The 26616-nt window shown below is 51.2% G+C and overlaps 2 protein-coding genes across 3 annotated transcripts in view; one reads left to right on the top strand and one right to left on the bottom strand.

The window, feature by feature from the left end:
• Window positions 1-1477: 1477 nt before the first annotated feature.
• Window positions 1478-26035, bottom strand: NOSIP (nitric oxide synthase interacting protein). Of its 2 annotated transcripts, none has more exons than XM_064381046.1 (9): window positions 8939-9220; window positions 8680-8750; window positions 8019-8124; window positions 6793-6874; window positions 4938-5097; window positions 4721-4839; window positions 4392-4579; window positions 4160-4268; window positions 1478-3873 (listed from the first exon to the last, which is right to left on the bottom strand). In XM_064381046.1, exons 2-9 carry the CDS (start codon window positions 8747-8749, stop codon window positions 3802-3804), a joined length of 906 nt encoding a protein of 301 aa, XP_064237116.1. In that variant the 5' UTR covers window position 8750; window positions 8939-9220; the 3' UTR covers window positions 1478-3801. The 2 variants fall into 2 exon arrangements, with proteins under 2 accessions (XP_064237116.1, XP_012316238.1); XM_012460815.3 differs by lacking the exon at window positions 8939-9220 and adding an exon at window positions 25937-26035 and having other exon boundaries at window positions 1482-3873.
• Window positions 4951-26616, top strand: part of PRRG2 (proline rich and Gla domain 2) — a 30539-nt gene continuing 8873 nt past the window's right edge. Inside the window, exons 1-2 of the mRNA XM_064381047.1 lie at window positions 4951-5190; window positions 25303-26130. The gene's annotated coding sequence lies outside the window, so the exon portion shown is untranslated. The remainder of the gene's footprint in view (window positions 5191-25302; window positions 26131-26616) is intronic.

Raw genomic sequence — 26616 nt, 5'->3', positions numbered from 1 at the left:
GAATCTCTTGAATCTGGGAGGCGGAGGTTGCAGTGAGCCGAGATTGTGCCACTGCACTCCAGCCTGGCGACAGAGTGACACTCCATCTCAACAAAACAAAACAAAATAAAGCCAGGTGTGGTGGTGAGTGCCTGTAATCTCAGTCAGTCGGGAGGCTGAGTCAGAAGAATCCCTTGAACCTGGGAGGCAGAGGTTGCAGTGAGCTGAGAGATTGTGCCACTGCACTCCAGCCTGGGCAACAGAGCGAGACTCCATCTCAAAAAAAGAAACTGAAGGGCCAGACATGGTGGCTCACGCCTGGCAGATCACCTGAGGTCAGGAGTTCGAGACCAGCCTGACCAACATGGCAAAACCCCATCTCTATTAAAAATACAAAAATTAGCCGGGCGTGGTGGTGCACGCCTATAGTCCCAGCTACTTGGCAAGAGGCTGAGCAGGAGAATTGCTTGAACCCAGGAGGCAGAGGTTGCGGTGAGCCGACATTGTGCCATTGCACTTCCAGCCTGGGCAACAAAAGTGAAACTTTGTCTCAAAAAAAAAGAGAGAAATGGAAATCTACTTTTTCACATGAAATCTCCTTCTCCCAGCTCCTTCTTTACATTTAAAAACTTCACACAGTAAAATCCACTCCTTTTAGTGAACAGTTCTACTAATTCTGACAAACCAGGGTCATGTAACCACCACAATCAAACTCCGAACTGTTCCTTCCGCCCCCAGAGTCTCTGTCGCTACTCCCCACTTCGGGGTCAGTTCCTTCCCCTACCCTGGCAACCAAGGCTTTGTTTCTGGTTCCTACAGTTTCTCCTGTGGGCTGGCAGAATAAATCTTCCTGTTTTTATTTTTTTTTACCTTTTCGAGACGAGGTCTCACTCTGTTGTACAGGCTGGAGTGCAGTGGTACTATCTCGGCTCACTGCAGCCTCCTCCTCCTCCTGGATTCAACCAGTTCTCCCACCTCAGCCTCCCTCGTAGCTGGGATTACAGGGGTGCATCCTCACACCTGGCTAATTTTTGTGTTTTTAGTAGAGACCACACCCGGGCCCCCGCTCGTTTTTACATCTTTACGAGTAACTGCAGTTTTCTGGAAGCGCTGTGTGTGAACCCCTCGAAGCTGGAGCCTTGGCGAGCATGCCTGCCATCAGCACCACCACGCCCAGGTCTTGCTCTGAACTTTAGACCAGTATCTAAGGAAACTCTGCTCAACAAAGGCAAACTTTATCTTACTTCCCGTCTCTTTCTTCTGCTGTGACTGAAGCTGTGGTTCCGCTCTTGCTTCCTCTCCAAGTACCTTAGAAGCTTAAATGACAGAACATGGTGCAGTGACTCACGCCTGTAATCCCAGCACTTTGGGAGGCCAAGGCAGGTGGATCACTTGAGGTCAGAAGTTCAAGACCAGCCTAGCCAACATGGCGAAACCCTGTCTCTACTAAAGATACAAAAAAAAAAAAAGAGCCGGGCATGGTGGCGCTGCTGTAGTCCCAGCTACTCAAGAGGCTGAGGCAGGAGCTGAGCTCACGCCACTGTGCTCCAGCCTGGTAACAGCAAGACTCCAACTCAAAAAAAAAAAATTGGAGCAGGACCTTGACCTCCCCACCCTGCAAAGGGTCTGTGAACAGAGTGGGATTTAGGTTCCTTTGGGAAAACACAGGTGCAAGATTAGAAACCCTTCAAGTTGTTATTGGGGGTGAAGGTGACCTGTGCAACACGTGAACAAGATTGGGGTTCATAGAGAGCTGAGAGAACGCTGGAAGGACTCGGGTGGTTGAGGGGTTTGGGAAAGAGGATGAGGATTTGGGATGTTGAAGGAAAGGGCATGACATGAACTCTGGGTATGGACGGGTCGGGTGGGAGCTTGCAGAGGTGGACGGGCCGGTGGGCCTCTGGGGGAGGGGGGTATGAAGGATGGGGGAAGTCCAGGACCGAGTCTGGGGGGTCTCGGAGGCAGCTGGCTCCTGGGTGAACCTGGCTTCTGTCACTCCCTCGAGCAGGTGTGACTTTGCTCAAGTTGTGCCGTCAGCCCCCGTGGCCTCTTCTGTGAAATGGGTATGGGCATCCCTCCCACAGGGCTGTGCTGGGGACTCAAGGGGCCTGAAGATTGACAGGCCCAGGTGGTGAGGGCTCTTGAAACGTCTATAGCACCTTGGGCAGCTGCCAAAGACGTGGGGCTCAGGAATGGGGCATAAGCATTCTTAGGGACCAAGAGAATGTTCTCAAAGTACCTGGGGGAGCAAACACCAGGTTTCGGGGCTCCCCAGTGTGCAAGGATGACACAAACCGCCATCCTGGCAAATCTTTTCCTGCAGCTGGATGCACGAGCTGTGGCTCGGCCAGACAACAGTTAAGGGACACTTCCTGGCCCTTGGCCACATCCCAGTCCTTTGAATCCCACCTGGGTATTAGCTAAGAAGACTGTTGGACCTGGCACGGTGGCTCACACCTGTAACGCCAGTGCTTTGGGAGGCTGAGGCACGTGGATCACTTAGGTCAGGAGTTGAGACCAGCCTGGCCAACATGGCACAACCCTGTCTCTACTAAAAATACAAAAATTAGCCAGGTGTGGTGGCGGCAGGTGGCCCCAGCTACTCGGGAGGCTGGGGCAGAACTGCTTGAGCCTGGGAGTTGGAGGTTGCAATGAGTCAAGATCACGCCACTGCACTCCAGCCTGGGCAACAGAGCGAGACTCTGTCTCAAAATAGAAGTGTCATAGCTCTTTGGGGGTCTGCAGTGAGCTGTGATTGCACCACTGCACTGCAGCCTGCGGGGTGGAAAAGGATTGCTCTCTGAACTGGGCGCTGTGTGTACTGCTATCACTTTGGTTTAAACCTCATGTGTGTTCACATAAAGACCAGGAAGGACAGAACCTAGGTAGCGTCGCTTAGCGAGGCAGGCACGCGCTCTTTATTGTTTTCATTGCTTGTCTCTGTGCTGTTTTTCACACTGCCCAGCTGCTGCTTTTGTGACTCGACGGTCATTAAAAACAAAGCTGTAAGGGCAGCCCGTACATTCCCAGTGAAGTCTGACGCCACCAGCTGGCGCCGGCTCCTGGTCTCCACTCTGCCCTGTCTCCCCCGCTGTCCCCTGCGCGTCCTCTGCTCCTTAAATCCGCAAAGTGCGTTGCCGCCTCTGGGCCTTTGCACTTGCGGTTTCCTCTTCCCTTCGCCTTCAAGCAGCCACAGGTGCAGGGCGGCGCTCCTGACCGCCTTTCCCAGTCAGGGTGCTGTGCGCTTTCTCACAAAACTTCATTTCCTTTGTGGGTCGAATCACATAGCAGCCCGGAAGACATGCTCCTGGGCATTTCCTGTACTTCAAACTTGGCATAACTCCGGGAGCCCTAACAAAGGACTCTAGGGATTGACTGAGACAGAGTCTTGCTCGTTAACCAGGCTGGAGTGCAGTGGCGTGATCTCGGCTCACTGCAACCTCTGCCTCAACCTCCCAAGTGGCTGGGATTACAGGCACCCGCCACCACGCCCAGCTAATTTTTGTATTTTTAGTAGAGACGGTTTCACCATGTTAGCCAGGCTAGTCTCAAACTCTTGACCTCAAGTGATCTACCAGCCTCGGCCTCTCAAAGTGCTGGGATTATAGGCGTGAACCACCGAGCCCGGCTAGATTTTGTTTTTGACGTGAGACCACGTTCAATATGCTTAGCCCGCTCTTTCAAACTCCAGCACGTGCTGTTGGAGCGCTGCCTGCGCGGCCCAGCTTCCTTGCCTGCCCTGTCCCCGGGGCGCCCATGCCGCGAATGAAGGCGCCACGTTTCTGCGCACCCAAGCTGGTTTATTTGGTCTCCCGGGCGCACTCAGGCCTGCATCACCGGCCGCGATTTCTCTGCTTGGAGCTTCACTCCGGAGCCCGCGAAGCCTGTACCGCCCTGGGGGAGGTAGAAAGAAGGGGGAGGTGGAGGCTGGCCCGGGGGTGACTGGCGGGGCCCCAGGGGGTGGTGGGGATCCCTAAGCCGATCAAGGTGAAGCGGGTTGCCGGCTAAGAAGTAGGAGTTAGGGTGGGGGCGGGACGACCGCAGGTGGAGCCTTGCAGGGCTGGAGGCAGGGGAGGGGCGGGGCCTAGGAGAGCTCGAGGGAGGGGCGGGGCCTTGGAGAGCAGGAGGAAGGGGGCGGGGCCTTGGAGAGCTCGAGGAAGGGGAGGGGTGGGGCCCTCACCCGCTGCAGCACGATAATGTCGCGGTCGGTGAGTTTGTCTCCACTCACTGGGTCCACCATGTCCTTCCGAATTAGCTTCTCCACGCATTCAAGGGTGACCACAGCCCCACTGCGGTGAGGGCGGGGGCGGGAGACTCCGATCAGAGGCCGTCCCGGAGACCTACTGGCCCCAAAGCCGGCCCGCCCCACAGGCTCCTGGGTGGTCCCTTCCCTCCCCTCCCAGGTGACTCACGAGGGCCGCAGCACAGCGCAGGGGGTGGCGTTGCTCAGGCTGTCGCGGGTCACAGCGCACACGTAGCGCTCGCTGCGTGTGATGAGCCCCACGCGGTCCACCGAGCTGTCGAGCGGCGTGAAGTGCACGGGCGTCAGGTCCGACATGCGCAGGGGCTTCCCTGACATGGGGCAGGTCACCGTGCGGGACTGCAAGGGGCAGAGAGAGGAGGGCTCAGCAGGCAGGGCTGGCGCAGGTGGAGGGTGCACGGTCCCCGTGCGAGAGAGGAGGACGCTGGGGGACCCTGGCGCTCTGGCACAGTGGGTGCGGGGGTTGCTGTGGGTGCTCACCGGCTTCTCCAGCTTGGTGGCCTTGGCTTCGGGCGTCAGCGACGGGATCCAGAAGCTGGGCAGCACTCTGTCCTTGTCCTTACTTGGGGGACCCACGCTGGGCCCGGGTTGGGCGTCATCTGTGGGGGAAGGAAGGGACTCAGATGCCGCCCCGCCCACACGTGCCCAGCCCGCGGCTCCCTGCCCCCCACCCCACCGCAAGCCCAATCCGAGTCACCTGGGTTGGTGGCCGAGAGGGCCTTGGCTGTGAAAGGATTGAGGGGCCGGCTCACGATGGCCGATTCCTTCTCCAGGAAGCCCCGCACGTGATCCTGAGAGGCCGCCCGCTGAAGCTCCTTCTGCTCCTCCCGCCGGGCGCCGCGCTGCTTCTCATAGGCCTGCCGGGAGGGGAAAGTGGTCTGAGCATCTGCCCGTGGGGCTGCGTTTGGACCACCCTGAGGGGTTGCGGGTATCTTCTTCCCATTTCACAGGTAGGTAAACTGAGGCCCACACAGGGGACCCTCTGACGGAGGCGGTCAGAGGTGATGACTGCCTGGGCGGGTGTGAACCTTACTGAACCATCCAGAGTGCCAGGGCTCAAAGCCCATCTCTGTCACTTCTGTGGCCTGAGTGAGCACTATGACCTCTCCAGGCCTCAGTTTCTTCATCTGTAAAATGGGCTAACAATGGCGACCTACGTCGGCTGCTCACTGAAGGGTTACACAAGATGAGTGTTTAAAGCACAGAGAGCCTCACCTGGCACTCAGCTGAGTGTTCAATGAATGCCACCTGTTGGCCAATTAGGTTTATTATACAGTGCATGCCCCAGACCCTGCGTGGGACAGGGGAAGCAGACTCCAGATCTAAGGGAATGCTGAGGAGCCCACGTCTACGGCCGGGCAGTGAGTGCAGACGTGAGGAGTGAGGCCACGTCCTGTGCTCAGCCTTGCCTGGCACACAGCAGGTGCCCAGGCGGTGCTGCAGTGCGAGACCACCCTGAGCCGCGTAGCTGAGTGAGGAGGGGTGACAGTGACAGACGAGCAGGAGGGCCTCCGACATGGCCACCAGGTTGTGGGGGGGACATAGGCACAGGGGGAGCCACTTGCTCAGGACAAAAAGCCCAACAAGGACGTGACCTGTAGCGTCTCCTGAGCGTCAGACCTGTTGCGTCTCCAGGCAGGGGAAGAGGGGGACAGACCCACTGTGCCTCAAACATGGGGGTAAACAGGGCCCTTCCTACCCATCAAATGGCTTTGCACATGGAAGGCCAGGCCAGACTCCCAGTAAACACCTTGAGAATGTTCACCTGCGTGCACCTCCCAGGTGCCCTGCTGCGGCCTCTGATTTGGCCCTGTCAGCCCGTTTTACAGATGATGAAACAGGCCCAGAAAAATGAGGTGATGTCGATTCATTTAGCACATCTTTTTTTGTTGTTGTTTCTTTGAGAGGGAGTTTCACTCTTGTTGCCCAGGTTGGAGTGCAGTGGCGCGATCTCGGCTCACAGCAACCTCTGTCTCCTGGGGTCAAGCGATTCTCCTGCCTCAGCCTCCCGAGTAGCTGGGATTACAGGCATGCGCCACCACACCCAGCTAATTTTTATTTTTAATAGAGATGGGGTTTCTCCCTGTTGGTCAGGCAGGTCTCGAACTCCCGACCTCAGGTGATTCACCCCCTTCATCCTCCCAAAGTGCTGGGATTACAAGCGTGAGCCACGGTGCCGGCCCATTTAGCTCATCTTTACTAAGAACCTAGGCCACAGGGTGGGAAGAATCGCAGTCTAGGGGGGAAGTGGGATGTGCCAGACAGCCTCATGTAGAGTAACAGCTATGCCAAGTGCCAAGAGAAGAGGTGATTGGGGCAGATCCAAGGGACTGGCAGGAGCTCAGAGGAGGCAGCACCTGGGCTACACTCTGGTGAGGAGGATTTAGTGGGAGCAGGAGGGGAACAGTGCACCAGGAAGAGGTAACAGCACGGGCAAAGGCCCAGAGGGAAAAAGGAACTGAGAGTGGAGGGCCCCGACCGACTCTGCCTGTGAGCTCAGACTCCAAAGCTCCTCCTGCCTGCCTGTGCCTCCCTCTCCCGATCTCCGTCACCTTCATCTGCCGGGCGATCTCCTTCTTCTGATGCAGAATGTACTCCAGGATGGCCTCACGCTCATACAGGTAGCCATCCGGGCTGCAGAGAAAGGGTGCAATGAGAAAGAAAGTGATCCTCCTGCCTCAGCCTCCCAACTTGCTGGGATTTTAGGCAGAAGCCACCATGATTAGCCCCGGGTTCAGTCATTTGCTGGAATTGAGAGAACTCAGCAAAGCTGTTACACACATGGTGAAAGGATGTAGATTAAAATCAGCAAAGGAAACAGGCACATGGGGCAGAATCTAGTAGAGACCAGATTTGAGCTTCCAGCTGTCCTCTCCCAGTAGAGTTGCAGGGAAAGTGCTTCCTTCTCCCAGCAACAATGTGAGCACATATTGCTGCAGCCAGGAGTTCGAGACCAGCCTGGGCAACAAAGCGAGAGCCCCTCGACTGGGGGGAGCGGGGGGGGTGCCACGGGGCGGGGGGCTGAGGCGGGAGGATCACCTGAGCCTGGCAGATCAGTGAGCCAAGATATCACCATTGCACTCCAGCCTGGGCAACAAAGTGAGACTCTGTCTCAAAAAAAAAGGCCAAGGCAGGTGGATCACGAGCAGGCATTTGAGACTAGCCTGACCAACATGGTGAAACCCCATCTCTACTAAAAATACAAAAATTAGCCAGGTGTGTTGGTGGGCACCTGTAATCCCAGCTACTCAGGAGACTGAGGCAGGAAAATTGCTTGAACCTGGGAGGCGGAGGCTATAGTGACCCGAGATCGCGACACTGCCCTCCAACCTGGGTGACAGAGCAAGACTCCGTCTCAAAAAAAAAAAAAAAAAAAAGGACCTGAAGGTGGCCTTAGGGGCCCTGATCATTAGTGTCTTCTATAAAATATACCACTAATTGAGCACATATTTAGCGCCTAGACTCAGCACCTGTTAAGCCTTTGCACTACTATCAGAGGCAGGTCATGGGAAGTGCTCCCGAAGACCTTCTGTGGTGGCCTCAGCAATGCTCCAAGAGCCCTGCACCCCATTAGGAACATGTCCCTTTCCACATGTTCCACACTAAGAGACAGATACTAGGATCATGCCCATGTCTCAGGTGAGAACACGGAGGCTCTGAGGATAAATTACTCCTCCAGGGTTCCCTGCCTGTGCTGGTGGCCAGACCCCCACACACAGCCTCCTCCTGGTGGTTGCCCCTCCCCACCCGGACCCTCCCACCCCTGATCCCAGCTCACGTGACAACAGGATCGTGGCAGGGCTGCAGGGAGAGGCAACAGCAGTCGAAGTCCTTCACAGCATCTCGGCTCAGTCGAATGTTCTGGGTCCCATAGCCTGAGGCCGCTGGGGACAGAGATGGGCAGAGTGATGGAGGGGCAGAGCAACAGGAGACCTGCCCCTCTCCAAAGCCCAGGAGAGAGGCACAGAGACAACGCAGCAGTAGGGGTGGGGGACACAGAGAGAAACAGGCAGTCAGGAGCTGTTGTCTGTCTGCTGGGGCCACAGGCTGAACCCACAGGGAGGTGTCAACCCTGGAGCGTAAGTGAGAGGCAGACAGGGCTGGTCACTGAGTGGCAGCTCGGTGGAGGGGCTGACCGCTGACTCCCCTCCACTCTTCTGGCTGTTACCAAGCTCGAGTGCCTGTCCCTATTTGAGCCTCAGTTTCTTCCTCTGGAACATGGGGTAACAACAGGGCCCTCCCTGACGCTCTGTTGGGAGGAGTGAGTTCATGCGCAGAAGGCAGGGAACACAGTGCCGGGCCACATGGGGGTGCGGGATCACCCGGCTGTGGCTTACGTGGTCATGGCCATCCGCGTATGTTGGGGGCAGGAGAGAGACAGGGACATGAGGGGAGATGGTGACTCCGAGACACACCCGCAGCCTGCCCCAGTCCCCCACCTGTGTCCTTCTTCTTCTCGTGGTAGGTGTAGACAGCCCCCGCGGTGCAGTTCTTGCCGTGCCGTGTCATCCTAGGGAGGAAGGGACAGTTGCAAGATTGTGGTGACCCGAGGCAGGCAGCACAGGGAAGACCTCTACAGCCCTCAGAGCTGATCTGCCTCCTCAATGGGAACGCAGAGGCGGAGACGGGGTGAGGTGGAGGAGAGGGAGGGCATGTGGTCGCCAGGCCTCCTCCAGGAAGTCCCCCTTCAAGACTCACCTAGACTCATTTAGATACTAAAATAGCACCTTTAACAACAAAACTCTTTGAAGGTAAGAGGGCGGGAGACCAGGATTCAAATTCTAGCCACTGCTTCAGAATAGCTGGGGTGGTGGCTGTGCCATTTAATGGAAGGGAAAAAAAAAGACGCCAAGGGGGCCACTATTGATGAATCCACTCCACCTTCCCTTCCCCTCCCATATCTGCAGGCTCCGATTGTGGCCAAGGAGTGGACAAGCCCAGTGACTGGCTCAGGACTGGGCAGTTAGCCCAGCTTGAACCATTCAGTGTTTGCCAGTCCACTAGCGATTGGATATAGTGGCTGTGACTGCATCTCAGATCAGCCAATCAGAGAGCAGGTCAGAGTAGGGCTCTGTGTCTAGGGGAAGAGCTACCTCCACTCCCACTGCAGGTAAAGAAGGAAAAGAAAGCCCCGGAACCCTGGAGCTCAATTGAAAAAGTAAAACTTTTTTATTCTGTAAGTTTTCAAACACATACAAAACCAGAATAGTATAAGGAACCCCTATGTACCCATATCCTGGGGTCCAGCAGCTGTCAACATTCTGCCACCCTACTTCAATACCTCTCTGGTCATCATTCCCCACACGTGAGTGCAACCCCACCTTTTAAATGACTTTATTGAGACATAATTCACATACCATAAAATTCACACTATTAAAGTGGTTTTAGGCTGGGTGCGGTGGTTCACCTGTAATCTCAGCACTTTGGGAGGCGGAGGCAGGTGGATCACTTGAGGTCAGGAGTTTGAGACCAGCCTGGCCAACATGGTAAAACTGGGCATCGCCGGGCACGGTGGCTCATGCCTGTAATCCCAGTACTTTGGGAGGCCAAGGCAGGTGGATCACGAGGTCAAGAGATCAAGACCATCCTGGTCAACATGGTGAAACCCCGTCTCTACTAAAAAATACAAAAAATTAGCTGGGCATGGTGATGCGCACCTGTAGTCCCAGCTACTCGGGAGGCTGAGGCAGGAGAATTGCTTGAACCCAGGAGGCAGAGGTTGCGGTGAGCCGAGATCACGCCATTGCACTCCAGCCTGGGTAACAAGAGCGAAACTCCGTCTCAAAAAAAATAATAATAATAAAAGAAAAACTGGGCCTCTACTAAAAATACAAAAATTACCTGGGTGTGGTGGCACCTGCCTGTAATCCCAGATACTAGGGAGGCTGAGGCACCGAGAATTGCTTGAGCCCAGGAGGCAGAGGTTGCAGTGAGCTGAGATCATGCCACTGCACTCAAGCCTGGGAGACAGAGCAAGACTCTGTCTCAAAAAAAAATTAAAGTGGTTTCAGTGTATTTACAACTCTAATTCCAGAACATTTTCATCACCCCCATAAGAAAGCGGCTCATTAGCAGGTCTCTCTCCAACCCCAGCCCAGGGCAACCACTCAGCTATTCTGTCTCTCTCTAGACTTGCCACTCGGAACATTTTATATAAGTTGAATCATGCAATATTTGTCCTTTTAAGTTGCTTTTTTTTTTTTGAGACGAGGTCTTGCTTTGTTGCCCAGGCTGGAGTGCAGTGGTGCAATCTCAGCTCACTGCAACCTCCACCTCCTGGGTTCAAGCAATTCTCCTGCCTCAGCCTCCCAGGTAGCTGGTACTACAGGCATGTGCCACCAGGCCTGGCTAATTTTTTTGTATTTTTAGTAGAGATGAAGTTTCACCATGCTGGCCAGGCTGGTCAGCACTTCATTATGTCTTATGGCTACTATTCCACTGTGTAGATAAGCCACATTTTACTCATCCATTCATCAGCTGCATCTGGATTTTTTTTTTTTTTTTTTTGAGACAGAGTCTCATTCTGTCACTCAGGCTGTAGTGCAATGGCGTGATCTTGGCTCACTGCAACCTCCACCTCACAGGTTCAAGCAATTCTCCTGCCTCGGCTTCCCAAGTAGCTGGGATTACACATGAGCACCACCATACCTGGCTAATTTTTGTATTTTTAGTAGGGACAGGGTTTCACTATGTTGGCCAGGTTGGTCTCAAACTCCTGACCTTAGGTGATCCATCTACCTCAGCCTCCCAAAGGGCTGGGATTACAGGCGTGAGCCACCACACCTGGCCTGGGTTGTTTATTTTTATTTTTTCTTTTTTTTAATACTTTTTTTTTCTTTTGGTGCCATGACTCGTATTCGAACCGAGGTTGCTGCAGTCACAATGCAGAGTACGAACCACTATACGATCATGGTCTCTTTATTTTTACTTTTATGAAACAGAGTCTCGCTCTGTTGCCCCGAGCTGGAGTGTAGTGGCATGATCTTGGCTTCCTGCAGCATCTGCCTCCCTGGTTCAAGTGATTCTCCTCCCTCAGCCTCCTGAGTAGATGGGGGGTTTACAGACACCCACCACCACTCCTGGCTAATTTTTGTATTTTTAGTAGAGATGGGATTTCACCATGTCAGGACAGGCTGTCCTCGAACTCCTAACCTCAGGTGATCCACCTGCCTCGGCCTCCCAAAGTGCTGGGATTACAGGTGTGAGCCACCGCGCCCGGCCAAAACTGTTATCTTAATAATGCTAAGACATTATTTGCCTTTGTAATTCTCATTCTCTCACAAGTATGCCAGAGGCTCCCTGAGGTGTGATACTGCAGCACTAAATTAGTAATTTGCTACAGCAATGATAGGAAACTAATATAGTCACCTGGGAAACGCACATTAAAACTTCACTGAGGGCCGGGCACGGTGGTTTATGCCTGTAATCCCAGACTTTTGGAGGCCAAAGCAGGCAGATCACTTGAGGTCAGGAGTTTGAGACTAGCCTGGCCAACCTGGTAAAACCCCATCTCTACTAAAAATACAAAAAATTAGCTGGGCATGGTGGTGAGCACCTATAATCCCAGCTACTGGGGAGGCTGAGGCATGAGAATTTCTTGAACCTGGGAGGTACAGGTTGGAGTGAGCCAAGCTCGTACCACTGCACTCCAGCCTGGGCGACAGAATGAGACTCCACCTCAAAAACAAAACAAAATACTTCACTGAGATACCTCCCCACAGCCACCACAAGCGTTGCAATTAGACAGAGGGGTGTAGGTGAGGACATGGAGCTCCTGGAACCCTCCTGCACTGCTGGGGGGAGTGCAGACCAGCACAGCCACTTTGGAAAGCAATTGTCAGTATCTAGTAAGTCAGGCATATGCCAATCCTATGAGCCAGCAATTCTTCTCCCACGTATACACCTAACAGAAGGGCAGACCTCTGTTTACAAGACACATACACTGCCCTATTCACAATGGCTCATAAACTGGAAACCACCCCAATGCCTGTCAGCACAGAGTGGAGAAAGAAACTGGGCCATAGCCACATAATGGAAACACCTAGCAATGAGCGACCACAGCCCACTGTCATATCCATAGCATAAGTGAATGTCACAGACACCATGTGGGCAAGAGACACCAGACCTACAAAAGGAAGCTTACTGTATGATCCCAACCATGTGAAGTTCAAAAACGCATCATGTAATTATGGCATTAGATGTCACGTGTGTCTGGGTGTGGAGGCTCACTCCTGTAATAGGAGCACTCGGGGAGGCCAAGGCAGGAGGATCGCTTGAATCCAGGAGTTTGAGACCAGCCTGGGCAACACAGCAAAACCTTGTCTCTACAAAAAAATAGAAAAAGTAGCTGGGCATGGTGGTGCATGCCTGTAGTCACAGCTACTTGGGAGTCTGAGGTGGACCACCTGAGCCCAGGGAGGCCGAGGCTGCAATGAGCCATGATTGGGCCATTGCCCTCCAGCCTGGGAGTCAGAGTGAGACCCTGTCTCAGGAAAAAAAAAAAAAAGTCAGGTGCCTTTGGGAGGCAGAAGGTGGGGTGACTGGGAGGGGCACAGGCAGCCTCTGGGAGGCTGGGAATGTTTCTTGATCTGGGTACTGGTTACATGGGTGTGTTTGCTCTGAAACTCACTGGGTTAGACAGTTATGCTTTCTGTACTTCTCTGTACATGTTTTATAAAAACAAATTGGCTGGGCACCATGGTGCACGCCTGTAATCTCAGCACTTTGGGAGGCCAAAGCTGGCAGATCACTTGAGCTCAGGAGTTCAAGACTAGCCTGGGACAACATAGTGAGACCCCGTCTCCACACACACACACACACACACACACACACACAAATACATAAGTGAGCTGGGTATAGTGGTGCACACCTGTAATCCCAGCTACTCAGGAGGCTGAGGCAAGAGGATGGCTTGAGCCTGGGAGGTCAAGGCTGCAGTGAGCCAAGATGGAGCCTCTGCCCTCCAGCCTAAGCAATAGAGTGAGACCCTGTCTCAAAAAAAAAAAAAGGAAGAAAGAGAGAAAGAAAGGAGGGAGGGAAGGAAGGAAGGAGAGAGGGAGGGAGGGAGGGAAGGAAGGAAGGAGAGAGGGAGGGAGGGAGGGAAGGAAGGAAGGAAGGAAGGAAGGAAGGAAGGAAGGAAAATAAAGCAAAAAAGAAATGAAGGCCGGGCACGGTGGCTCATCCTGTAATCCTAGCACTTTGGGAGGCCGAGGTGGACGGATCACGAGGTCAGGAGTTCGAGACCAGCCAGACCAACATGGTCAAACCCCATCTCTACTAAAATTACAAAAATTAGCCCGGTGTGGTGATGAGTGCCTGCAATCCCAGCTACTCGGGAGGCTGAGGCAGGAGAACCGCTTGGACCGGGGAAGCAGAGGTTGCAGTGAGCTGAGATCACACCACTGCACTCCAGCCTGGCCACAGAGTGAGACTCCGTCTCAAAAAAAAAAAAGAAAAAAGAAAAAAAAAGGTGAGGAATCCCCAGTCCTTCTTAGCAATCATTTTCCATCAGTCCGGCAGGTATGTCCTCGGTCTATATGTTGCTACAGATTCACCCCTGCATGGACGCAAGCCTTGGATTTGATGCCTGTGACAGGCGTGCATGCTAGACATTGGATACCAACCTGCTTTGTCATATGGACAAGGATGTCACCACAGTTCCCTGGGGGTTAGAGGAAGAGAGAAAGAGAGAGAGAGAAAGGAGGGAGGGAGGAGGAAGGAGGCAGAGAGGGAGGGAGGGAGGGAGGGAGGGATGGAAGTTAAGTCAAATCCTTGTCCATTATGACAACAAAGCAGCTTGGTACCCAATGTCTAGCATGTGTGCAAGGATGTTTTTCAGATAAATTAATTTTTTCTTCCTTTTAAGACAGGGTCTCACTCTGCCACCCAGGCTGAGTGCAGTGGTACAATCAGAGCTCACTGCAGCCTCAAACTCCTGGGCTCAAGTGATCTTCCCATCATAGCTGGGAATGTAGGCATGCACCACCATGCCCAGCTAATTTTTTACCCAGACAGGGTCCTGCTATGTTGTCCAGGTTGGTCTTGAATTCCCAGACTCAAGGGGTCCTCCTGCTTTGGCCTCCCAAAGTGCTAGGATGACAGGTGTGAGCTGCTGCACCCAACCCTGCTTTCAAGATAAATTTTAAAAGTGGAATCACTGGCTCAAAGGGTATGTGCATTTAAAACATGGTTAGAGGCTGGGCTGAGTGCAGTGGTGTTTACACCTAATCCATCACAACCAGTTACAGATTTGTTACTTCGCCACTTCCACTGCTTCACTTGACCAGCCTTAAAAATAATTTTTTTTTTTGGCCAGGCGCGGTGGCTCATACCTGTCATCCCAGCACTTTGGGAGGCCGAGGTGGGTGGATCACCTGAGGTCAGGAGTTCAAGACCAGCCTGCCAACATGGTGAAACCCCATCTTTAAAAAAAAAAAAAAAAAAAAATTTTTTGAGACGGAGTCTCGCTCTGTTGCCCGAGCTAGAGTACAATGGCATGATCTCAGCTCACTGCAACCTTCACCTCCCAGGTTCAAGCAATTCTCCTGACTCAGCCTCCTGAGTAGCTGGGATTACAGGCATGTGCCACCACACCCGGCTAATTTTTTTGTACTTTTTTTTTTTTTTTTTAGTACAGATGAAGTTTCACCATGTTGGCCAGGCTGGTCTCGAACTCCTGACCTCAGGTGATCTGCCCACCTCAGCCTCCCAAAGTGCTGGGATTACAGACATGAGCCACTGCGCCAGGCCAACAACTAGCATCTAAAATGGTCAGTTCTACTATAATGCATGTGTTCACAGAAATCACGGCAATAGGCAAAGTCCTGCAGTCAAAACCACAGGGCTTACGGAGACAACAGGACTGTGTCACAGTCCTCATAAACTTCATCAGTGATGCTTAAAGAAAAAGACAGAATACAAAAGGAGAGGACAGTTTCGCACGGGTGAAGTGGATAAGACATACCAACATACTCCAAAATATATGGCACGTGACCTTGACAAAGACTTGAAGTTTGTTGTGGCAATGGGTGTGGGGTGGAGGGACAACCGTGTGAATTACTGTGATGTGGTGGAAGGAGGGTTATCTGAGATCTGATGGAAAGTCCTAGTACCAGATGTGGTGGGTGTGGCTCTAACGCCCGGGGAACTGTGGTGATATTATTTGTTAGGAGTGCCGCGTTTGTGTGCTTTGTGTATTCCTACACACACACTTATAGCAGAGTGCAGTTTCCTGGATTCACCTTGGATGTGTGCAAGCAAATGTGAAACTGGCGTTATGCTCAAATTGTGCCCTAATATATCAACTGCATTGGAATAAGTTCACATTTTCAAAATAAGCATTATAACAGAACTGATGGTACACGAAACTCTAGCAAATCAAGAAAGTAGCAGCCACTCCAATAGAAAGATGAGTAAAAGAGGCTGGGTGCTGTAGCTCATGCCGGTAATCTCAACCCTTTGCGAGGCCGAGGCAGGAACACTGCTTAAGGCTGGGAGTTCAAGACCAGCCTAAGCAATATAGCTAGACGCCATCTCTACAAATAAAATTTTTTTTCTGAGATAGAGACTCGCTCTGTCGCCAGGCTGGAGTGCAGTGGTGCAATCTCGGCTCACTGCAACCTCCGCCTCCCAGGTTCAAGCAATTCTCCTGCCTCAGCCTTGGTGGCTCATGTCTGTAATCCTGTCACTTTGGGATCCCAAGGCAGGCGGATCGCATGAGCTCAGAAGATGGACACCAGCTTGGGCAACATGGCAAAACTCCATTCTACAAAAACTACAGAACTTACTTAGCCAGGCGTGGTGGCACATGCCTATAGTCCCAGCTATTCAGGAGGCTGAGGTTAGAGGATTGCCTGAGCCTGGGGAGGTTGAGGCTGCAGTGAGTTGAGATTGCTCCACTGCCCTGGAGGCTGGGTGACAAAATTACTTAATGAGCAAAAGCTATGAAGAGGCAGAAGAAACTCAAAAGCCCAACACACACATGGAGAGATGCTGAAATGAAATCTTCTAATGAAATCTACAGTGGTAGTTTACACCTATCAACAGGCTGGCCAGCCAAATTTTGAAAGATAGGTACGATCAAAGCTTGGTGGCCCTGTGGGGATCACAGGAACCATTAGGCAATGATGCTGGGGACATGGACAGTGTCAGCCACCCTGGAACACAGGCTGGCAGTACTTTGGCAAGCAGGTGTATGTAGGTGTACGTGATTCTGCACTGGGGTACGTGTGCCCCAAAGTCATTCCCAGAGAGATCTGCAGGGAGCATGGGCCAGGATTTTCACAGCGGTGTTATTTATCCTAGAGGAGACTTGAAGGCTGCTGAATGTACTAAAACGTGGTGACTGACAGCCCTCAGATGTAACAGACTAGCATCATGCGAGGATCTTTAAATCATAATGTTTGAGACCTCAATACCACGTAGGCACAGGAAATCTACAGGTGCATACAACGATACATTTTAAAGAACACTTGGGCTGGGCACCGTGGCTCACACCTGTAATCCCAGCACTTCGGGAAGCCGAGGCAGGCAGATCACAAGGTCAAGAGATCGAGACCATCCTGGCCAACATGGTAAAACCCCACCTCTACTAAAAGTACAAAAATTAGCTGAGCGTGGTGGCGCTAGCCTGTAGTCCCAGTTACTTGGGAGGCTGAGGCAGGAGGATTGCCTGAACCTGGGAGGCGGAGGTTGCAGAGAGCCAAGATCACGCCATTGCACTCCAGCCTGGAGACAGAGCAAGACTCCATCTCGAACAAACAAACAAACAATCAAACAAACAAACTAAAGAACACTTGCAGGCTGGGCACCGTGGCTCACGCCTGAGGTAAGCTGATCACCTGAGGTCAGGAGTTCGAGACCAGCCTGGCCAACATGGTGAAACCCTGTCTCTACCAAAAGTACAAAAATTAGCCAGGCATGGTGGTGTGCACCTGTAATCCCAGCTACATGGGAGGCTGAGGCACAAGAATCGCTTGAACCCAGGAGGTGGAGGTTGCAGTGAGCCAAGATTCTACCAATGCACTCCAGCCTGGGTGATAGAGACTCGTCTCAAAAAATAAATAAGTAAATAAATAAAAAGAACACTTGCAGACAAAAGGCTCCACATTACACATATTAGTTGCATTCAGGAACAATTGTCTCCTGCTCCCAAGTAGGCTGCAAGTAGGATCCAGAAGTTGGGGCGAGGAGCACAACCAAGGGTCCCACCTCTGTAAAAAGCAACTTCATCTCTATCGCCCCCTTCTGGTTGCTTTGAAAAACTTGCCTGTCCCATTCACAACTTGAAACACACAAACCTCTGGGAGCTACGGAGCTCGCTCTCCCCCTACTGGTGTCTTCTCGGAAGCCACTCTTTGGGTTTTAAGTATATTTACACAGAATCAACGCAAAGCCTTTACAGGTAGATGCGTTTTGACAAATGTATATACCCTTGTGATCATGTCCCTGTGGAGATACAGAACCTTCCTATCACCCTAAATAGCTCCCTCATGCCCCTTCTCGATCAATGTGCCCCTCGAGGCCACCAGGGCTGCTGGCAGAAGGGGACCTTGATCAAACATGCCAACTTCACCCAGGCTCCCCTCTACCCGCCAGGCTCCTCCTCCGACTTCCCCTGACCCACAAGCTTCTCGGTGAGCGTCCAGCACCTATCGCCTCCCCTCGCTCACCTGCCACCCGCTCCGCAGCCCCCCCAACTGCCACTCATGAAGGTCATGTTGACCTTTTCATGGACACATTCCCCAGTCTATTCTTAGTTGTCAACTGCCTTGACCCTCTGCAGTATTTGGCTCTGGGCACTTCTGCTTTCCCAGAGATGAGCTTGCTTGCTGTTTTGTGGTCAAGAACTGAGGTTTCTACATAGATGAGGACATTTTCCCTCTAAAATGAGAGAAACAGCTATAGTGGGAGCATTTAAAACTTTTTTTCTTTTTTGAGATGGAGTTTCGCTCTTGTTGCCCTGGCTAGAGTGTGATGGCGTGATCTCGGCTCACCACAACCTCCACTTCCTGGGTCCAAGCGATTCTCCTGCCTCAGCCTCCTGAGTAGCTGGGATTACAGGCATGCACAACCACACCTGGCTAATTTGTATTTCTAGTAGAGACAGGGTTTCTCCATGTTTGTCAGGCTGGTCTCGAACTCCCGACCTCAGGTGATCCACCCACCTAGGCCTCCAAAAGTGCTAGGATTACAGGCATAAGCCACCGCACCCAGCCTAAAATTTAATTAATTTTTCTAGAGACAGGGTCTTGCTCTGTCTCCCAGGCTGGAGTGCAGTGGTGTCATCACGGCTCACTGCAGCCTTGACCTCCTGGGCTCAAGTGATCCTCCCACTTCAGCCCTCGCAATAGCTAAGCTAATTTGATTCAATTTTTTTTGTAGAGATGGGGTCTCGATATGTTGCCTAGGCTGGTAAACCCCTGACCTGAAGTGATCCTCCTGCCTCAGCCTTCCAAACTACTGGGATTAAAGGTGTGACCCACTGGGTCACAGGCTAAGGGAGCAGTGTTTTACTTTGCTGGGTGATAATAAAGAATAATCCCGAGGCTAATTTTTTATATTTTTAGTAGAAACAGGGTTTCACCATGTTGGCCAGGCTGGTCTCAAACTCCTGACCTCAAGTGATCTGCCTGCCTTGGCCTCCCAAAGTGCTGGGATTACAGGTGTGAGCCACTGTGCCCGGCAAACTCTTTGATTTTTAAAACTCAATGATTTTTAAGATCCTGAGACCAGAAAGCATGAGTGCCTCCAACCTAGGGTTGAAGAATAGCCAGGTTCAGGATTTACAAACTCCAGAAGCTGAGCTCTCGCTCTCCCATGCTATATTGTCTCTTTGGTAGGTCCAATTTCAAAATAGAAAGCAGAACTGCTGCCATCTGCTGTCACCGGCATTTCAGAGGAAGCAGGCGCAGAGCAGGAGCGACCGATGTCAGCATCATCCCCGCCTCCCAGGGCAGGAGACAGACTCACAGTGTCTCCCAGCTGGGATGTGGCAGAGCTGGGACTCAGACCTGGGCAGCCAGGCTCTGGAGACATTCCTCTTAACTATGTGACAACTGTCAGTCCTCCCAGGAAACTCACAATCGCAGACAAAAAGGCCTATCCATTCCTTTATTTGCAGCCTTTGCAATCCAGAATGTATTCTCTTTCACCACATCTCAGTAATTTCAGTAATTCTGGTGCTAAATTTTCTTTTTTTTTTTTTTTTTGAGATGGAGTTCCGCTCTTGTCGCCCAGGCTGGAGTGTAGTGGCGCAATCTCAGCTCACTGCAACCTTCGCCTCCTGGGTTCCAAGCGACTCTCCTACCTCAGCCTCCCAAGTAGCTCGAATTACAGGTGCCCACCACCATGCCTGGCTAATTTTTTGTATTTGTAGTAGAAATGGGGTTTCACCATGTTGGCCAGGCTGGTCTCGAACTCCTGGCCTCAGGTGATTCACCTGCCTCGGCCTCCCAAAGTGCTGGGATTACAGGCATGAAGCCACTGCACCCGGCCTTGCCCATTTAACAGGTAGGAAAATGGAGGCTTGGAGAAATTGGTCTTTTCCTTAGTCTGTTCCTCGACAGACCACAGCCTTGGGGGGCTTTTCAGAATAAAAGTTTAAGTCACTCTCTTCAACTGCTTCTTGGACATGACTCAAGACAAAAGCCAAACTGTGTTCAGACTATAAGTGTTAGAGGAATGAAAGACCAGGAGAAGCGCCCTTTTGTAACCTCTGGTGAAATAGTTGACTCAGGCAATGACTGTTGATGGATGGCATTAAGGGAGAGGCTGGTGGGGCCTGGATACTCACAGGATGCTAATTCTTGCTACTGGAAGAGACATAGTTGGAGCTTTACGATGCGGTTTTCGATGGCTGCCACCTGTCTCAGTCTGCTCCGGCTGCCATAACAAAATACCACTCTGGGTGGTTCAAACAATAGACCGATTTCCTCTAGTTCCTGAGGCTGGAAGTCTACATTCAGGCTACTAGCATGGTGGGGTTCTGGTGACACCCTCTTCCTGGTTTGCAGATGGCTACCTTCAGTGGCAGAGGAACACCTCTCTGGTGTCTCCTCTTTTTTGAGAGGAGTCTCACTCTGTCACCCAGGCTGGAGTGCGGCGGCACAATCTCGGCCCACTGCCATCACCTCCCCGGTTCAATGATCTCTTGCCTCAGCCTCCCAAGCAGCTGGGATTACAGGTATCCGCCATCAGGCCCAGCTAATTTTTGTATTTTTAGTAGAGACAGGGTTCTGCCATGTTGGCCAGACTGGTCTCGAATGCCTGACCTCAAGTGATCTGCCTGCCTCGGCCTCCCAAAGTGCTGAGATTACAAGCATGAGCCACCGTGCCCAGCCTCCTCCTTTTATAAGGACACCAATGAATTAGGGCCCCACCCATTCACCTTAATTATTTCCATAAAGGCTCTACATCCAAATATAATCACGTTGGGGCCATACGAATCTGGGGAGCATTCAGTATATAATGCTCCCTGAAGTTTGGATGAATTTCACCACCTCTGAAATCGGACACCAAGGCAGTACACAACAATGAAGGGACCAGCTCCGAAGTAGTCACCCAACAGCTGAACTGAAATTTAATCAAGCCTTTACATTCAATTTCCAGATTCCATAGGAGGGAATAACAAAAAAGGGCCAGAGAGTAACTGTTTTCAACTTTGCAGGCCAAACAGCCCCTGTAAATACTCCACCCTGCCCCTGCAGCATAAAAGCAGCCACAGACACACAAATAGGCATGGCTGTGTTCCAATTAAACTGTATTTATAGACTGTGACACAGAATCACATATAATTGTCATAGGTCACCAAGTTCATTCTTTTGATTTTTACCAGTTATGTAAAAATGTTAAAAGCCATTCTTAGTTTGCAGGCTGAACAAAAACAGGTAGCAGTTAAAAAGTCAGATAGTGCCAGGCACGGTGGCTCACGCCTGTCATCCCAGCACTTTGGGAGGCCAAGGTGGGTGGATCATGAGGTCAAGAGATCGAGACCATCCTGGTCAACATGGTGAAACCCCATCTCTACTAAAAATACAAAAAATTAGCTGGGCATAGCGGCGCGTGCCTGTAATCCTAGCTACTCAGGAGGCTGAGGCAGGAGAATTGCCTGAACCCAGGAGGCGGAGGTTGCGGTGAGCCAAGATCGCGCCATTGCACTCCAGCCTGGGTAACAAGAGTGAAACTCCGTCTCAAAAAAAAAAAAAAAGATCATCAGAGAAGCTGGGCGTGGTGGCTCACACCTGTAATCCCAGCACTTTGGGAGGCTGAGACAGGCAGATCACAAGGTCAGGAGTTCAAGACCAGCCTGGCCAATATGGTGAAACCCCATCTCCACTAAAATTACAAAAATTAGCCGGGTGTAGTGGTGCACGTCTATATTCCCAGCTACTTGGGAGGCTAAGGCAGGAGAATTGCTTGAACCCAGGAGGTGGAGGTTGCAGTGAGCCGAGATTGAGCCACTTCACTCCAGCCTGGGTGACAGAAAAAGATTCCATCTCAAAAAAAAAAAAAAGATATCTGCTGGTGGCTCTGGCTCACACCTGGACACAGCACTTTGGGAGGCCAAGGCAAGAGGATCACTTGGACCCATGAGTTTGAGACCACCCTGGGCAATATGGAGAAACTGTGACTTTACCAAAAAAAATAGAAATAAAGCAGCAGCAGCCAGGAGTTTAACCAGATTTGGATTTGCTGTGGGCAACACAGCAAGACCCCATCTCTACAAAAAACGTTTTAAAAACTTAGTTGCGCAAAGTGGCATGCGCCTGTGACTACTCGGAAGGCTGAGGCAGGAGGATCACTTGATCCCAGGGGGTTGAGGCTGCAGTGAGTCATGATCGTGCCACTGCACCACTGCACTCCAGCCTGAGTGACAGAGTGAGACATTGCCTCTAAAAAAAAGAAAAGGATTTCTGATAAGGGAACTGCAGTGAGAATATATTAAAAACTTACAACCCAATAGTGAAAAGACACCTAACAGAATTTAAAAATGTGTAAAGGAGGCTGGGCGCGGTGGCTCACGCCTGTAATCCTAGCACTTCAGGAGGCCGAGGTGGGTGGATGATCTGAGGTCAAGAGTTTGAGACCAGCCTGACCAACATGGTAAAACCTCATCTCTACTAAAAACCTCATCTCCACCACACCAGGTGTGGTGTACACCTGTAATCCCAGCTACTCAGGAGCCTGAAGCAGGAGAATTGTTGAATCCAGGAGGCAGAGGTTGCAGTGAGTCGAAATCGCACCACTACACTCCAGCCTGGGCAACAGAGCAAAAAAAGGATAAAGGATTGGAATATACATTTCTCCAAAGTTCTACAAATGGCCAATAAGGATGGTAAAAGATACCAGTTCACACCAACTAGAATGACTAAAATCAAAAAGACAGATAATAAGTGCTGGTGTAGATACGGAGAAACTGGAACCCTCATACATTGGTGGTAGGAATGTAAAATGTTATAGCCATTTTGGAAAAGTCAGTTTCTCAAAAGATTAAACACAGTCACTTTTTGAGCCACGAATTCCACTGCCAATAGAAATAAAAACATACGTCCACACAAAAACTTGTATACAAATGTTGCTAGCAGTATTATTTATAAAAGGTAAAAAGTGGAAGTTTGGGCACGGTGGCTCACGCCTGTAATCCCAGCACTTTGGGAGGCTCTGAGGTTGGGAGTTCAAGACCAGCCTGACCAACATGGAGAAACCCCATCTCTACTAAAAATACAAAATTAGCTGGCCATGGTGGCACATGCCTGTAATTCCAGCTACTTGGGAGGCTGAGGCAGAAGAATCGCTTGAACCTGGGAGGCAGAGGTTCTGATGAGCCGAGATCCCACCATTGCACTCTAGCCTGGGCAACAAGAGTGAAACTCCATCTCAAAAACAAACAAACAAAAAAGTGGAAACAACACAAATGTACAACAACTGAAGAACAGATAAGCAAGATAAGTATATCCTGGGCAAAGGAGCATTATTCAGCCATAAAAAGAATAAAGTGGCTGGCTGGGCGCCGATGGCTCACACCTGTAATCCCAGTACTTTGGGAGGCCAAGGCAAGAGGATCACTTGAGCCCAGGAGGTTAAGACCAGTCTGGGTAATATAGTAAGACCTTATCTCTATTTTTAAATAGTTTCTTCACTGAATTGATTTCACCAAGAAGAAAACAAACTGGAGTGGAAGGAGGAACAGTTCTTTTTTTTTTTCTTTTGAGATAGAGTCTCATAAGCCCAGGCTGAAGTGCAGTGATGCGATCTTGGTTCACTGCAACCTCTGCCTCCCGGGTCCCAGTTCAAGCAATTCTCCTACCTTAGCCTCCCAAGTAGCTGGGATTACAGGCACAAGCCACCATGCCCAGCTGATTTTTGTATTTTTTAGTAGAGACGGGGGTTTCACCATGTTGGCCAGTCTGCTCTTGAACTCCTGACCTCGTGATCCGCCCGCCTTGGCCTCAGCCTCCCAAAGTGCTGGGATTACAGGCGAAAGCCACCGCACTGGGCCAGAAGGGGGAACAGTTCTAAATTAAGAGAGATTTCAAAGACAATAGCAATCACTTAACTGTATCCTGATTCCAACAAACCCACAGTTACCCTGGATTGACTATGCACCAACTAATGGATAGGAGCCTAGAATTACAGTTGTTTTTGTAAAGTGTGTTAATAGTATTGCAGTCATGTTAGCAATGTTTCTGGTTTTTACACACATGCATCCTGGCAGATAAAATTCACAGAAGGCCATTGGTTTGGACTGAGCTCCTGCACTAGCTTCAATAGACCAAACCAAAATGGAGTCACTCATGCTGAAGTTCCATGCTTCCAAGCCAAAACTCAGTTGTCATCTCATCTTCTGAGACATCAGGAGAGAAATAATAGCCAAGTCCCCAAACAGGCCCGTTTTAGCCCACCCTGATAAAGGAAGTCCCCTCTACTTTAACCCTTAACTTAGAATTTTTTTTTTTTTTTGAGATGGAGTTTCACTCTTGTTGCCCAGGCTGCAGTGCAATGGCACGATCTCGGCTCACTGCAACCTCCGCCTCCTGGGTTTTGAGTGATTCTCCTGCCTCAGCCTCCCGAGTAGCTGGGATTACAGGCATGCACCACCACACCCAGCTAATTTTGTATTTTTAGTAGCGACAGGGTTTCTCCATGTTGGTCAGGCTGGTCTCGAACTCCCGACCTCAGGTGCTCTGCCCACCTCGACCTCCCAAAGTGCTGGGATTACAGGCATGAGCCACCTTGCCCAGCTTAATTTAGAAATTTAATCAAGTTGGCTGGGCGCGGTGGCTCACGCCTGTAATCTCAGCACTTTGGGAGGCCGAGGTGGGCGGATCACCTGAGGTCAGGAGTTCGAGACCAGCCTGGCCAACATGGTGAAACCCTGTCTTAAAAAAAGAAAAAAAAAAAAGAAATTTAATCAAGTTAATCAATTTAACTAACTAGCTTTTAGTTTTGTTTCTGCTTTTCTCAGCCCTTTGTCTCTGAAAACAACCTCCTCCTCTGCTCAGCTTATCGGAACACTCATGCTATTTTCCAGAATTAGATGTCCCATTCTAGATTCACAAATAAATGCCAACTAAGATCTTCTCACTAAATGTGTTGTAATTTTGTCTTTTGACAATCCTGAAGTGTCATGATGCCTAGGATTTGTTTCAATCTCTTTAAGTTAAAAAATAAAAATACGTCGGGTGCGGTGGCTCACGTCTGTAATCCCAGCACTTTGGGAGCCTGAGGCGGGTGGATCAGGAGGTCAGGAGATCGAGACCATCCTGGCTAACACGATGAAACCCCGTCTCTACTAAAAAATACAAAAATTCGCTGGGCGTGATGGTGTGCACCTGTAGTTCCAGCTTCTAGGGAGGCTGATGCAGGAGAATCACTTGAACCAGGGAGGCGGAACCAGGTGGAGTGAACCGAGATCGTGTCACTGCACTCCAGCCTAGGCGACAGAGCCAGATTCCCTCTCAAAAATAATAATAATAATAATAAATACAGCAAGTATGGCCAAAATAATAATTGGTACATTTGGGTGACAGGAATTCCTATCTCTTCTCTCACTTTTATGTAAGTTTGAACATCTTCATAAGAAAACATTAACATCCAACTGCCTCAAGGCCCCCTCAAGCCCCAAGTTCACAGAATTAGCAGCACAATCAGAATGTGAATCTATGACTGCCGGACCCCGAAGCTCCACGCAGGAAAACGTGAAGCCCTGTACCCACCCCGAGAGGGAAGGGGCTGTCAGAAAGGTGAAGAGAAGGTGGCGATGGACGACTGGACAATCTAGTATCGCCCGCCGTCCCACCACAGTCCGGGAAACTGAGACCAGAAAAGGAGTTCTCTCCCCTCAATTCCCACTCCTTAGACCCCCAGCAATCCCAGTCCACTCCTTCCCTTGGGACCGCCGGCAAATAGCCATCTACAGCGGAACTGTAACTCTCGGGAGAACTGGCCGATGCTAGCTAGCACTTGGTTGAGTTTATAGTGAGTGTGAGAGAGAGAGAACTGACCGATGGACGGTTGGCCACCTCCAGGGGAGTGTAGTTCAGCTTCAAACTTGGGGCGCCTGTACAGCTCTATTAATAATGATCGACAGGGAGTCGGGAATCCAAAAGCTTGCCCAGGTCTCCCTCAAGACCCCAGACCGCTAGCCCGCAGGAAAGCGATCCCAGCAACACTCTTCCCACACCATCTCTAACTCACCTCAAGAACGACTCTCAGTTCCTTGGTCGCTTCTTCAACTGTGCCCGGACACCGGAAAGGAGCACCGGTTACCCTCTCCGCTCCGCCCACTTCCGCCCAGCCGAAGGCACCGGAAGCAGAGGTGCCCCTAGTTGCGGAAGTGCCGCGCCCGGCTTGCTCAAGTCCTCTCGTCTCCTCTTTCTCCCTCCGGAAACGTGAGTGGCAAATCGAAGGTTCCGGTTATCGAAACTGGTGGGAATATGGGGAACGCTTAGTATGTACTAGGCATTTCCCAGGGAGCTAGTTTTTTCTTGTTTGATGCCCAGGCTTTGAATCTCTTCAAGCCCAAATTTAAGGACTAACCACTTCCCCTAGAGATTAGGAAGCACTCTTTCCCAAATATATCATCCACTTTTCTTGCTGCATCTTAACACACAATGGAGAAGGGACAACTGCGCTCCCATTTTAGAGACAGAACCATTGGAAATGGAAAGGCAAAGCCGTTCCAGTCGCCCTCGGGAAACAGGGATTTACTGCGGCACTGCCCAGCTGTCCCAGGAACTACGGCACATCGTTCCCACCAGTTTCTAGATATCTAGAGACCCAGACATTGATTTTTCTAGCTTGGCCAGGCGAACCCCCAGGGGAGAGGCGGAGCGGTTAGGGGGCGGGAGGTAAAAGGAGGCGGGTCGAATCCCATC

This window comes from Aotus nancymaae, unplaced genomic scaffold (assembly GCF_030222135.1).
Source record: "Aotus nancymaae isolate 86718 unplaced genomic scaffold, 86718_ANA_hifiasm-v0.15.2.pri h1tg000028l, whole genome shotgun sequence".
NCBI lineage: Eukaryota > Metazoa > Chordata > Mammalia > Primates > Aotidae > Aotus > Aotus nancymaae.
The sequence above is the reverse complement of the archived record's forward strand: the minus strand, read 5'-3'. Positions and strand labels throughout refer to the sequence as shown.

Coding starts and splice junctions, on each gene's coding strand:
- NOSIP (XM_012460815.3), bottom strand. CDS start 8,749: ATGACACGGCACGGCAAGAACTGCACCGCGGGGGCTGTCTACACCTAC. Junction 5,098..6,792: donor AGATCGCCCGGCAGATGAAG/GTGACGGAGATC, acceptor CCCTCCCGGCAG/GCCTATGAGAAGCAGCGCGG. Junction 3,874..4,159: donor ACATTATCGTGCTGCAGCGG/GTGAGGGCCCCA, acceptor TACCTCCCCCAG/GGCGGTACAGGCTTCGCGGG.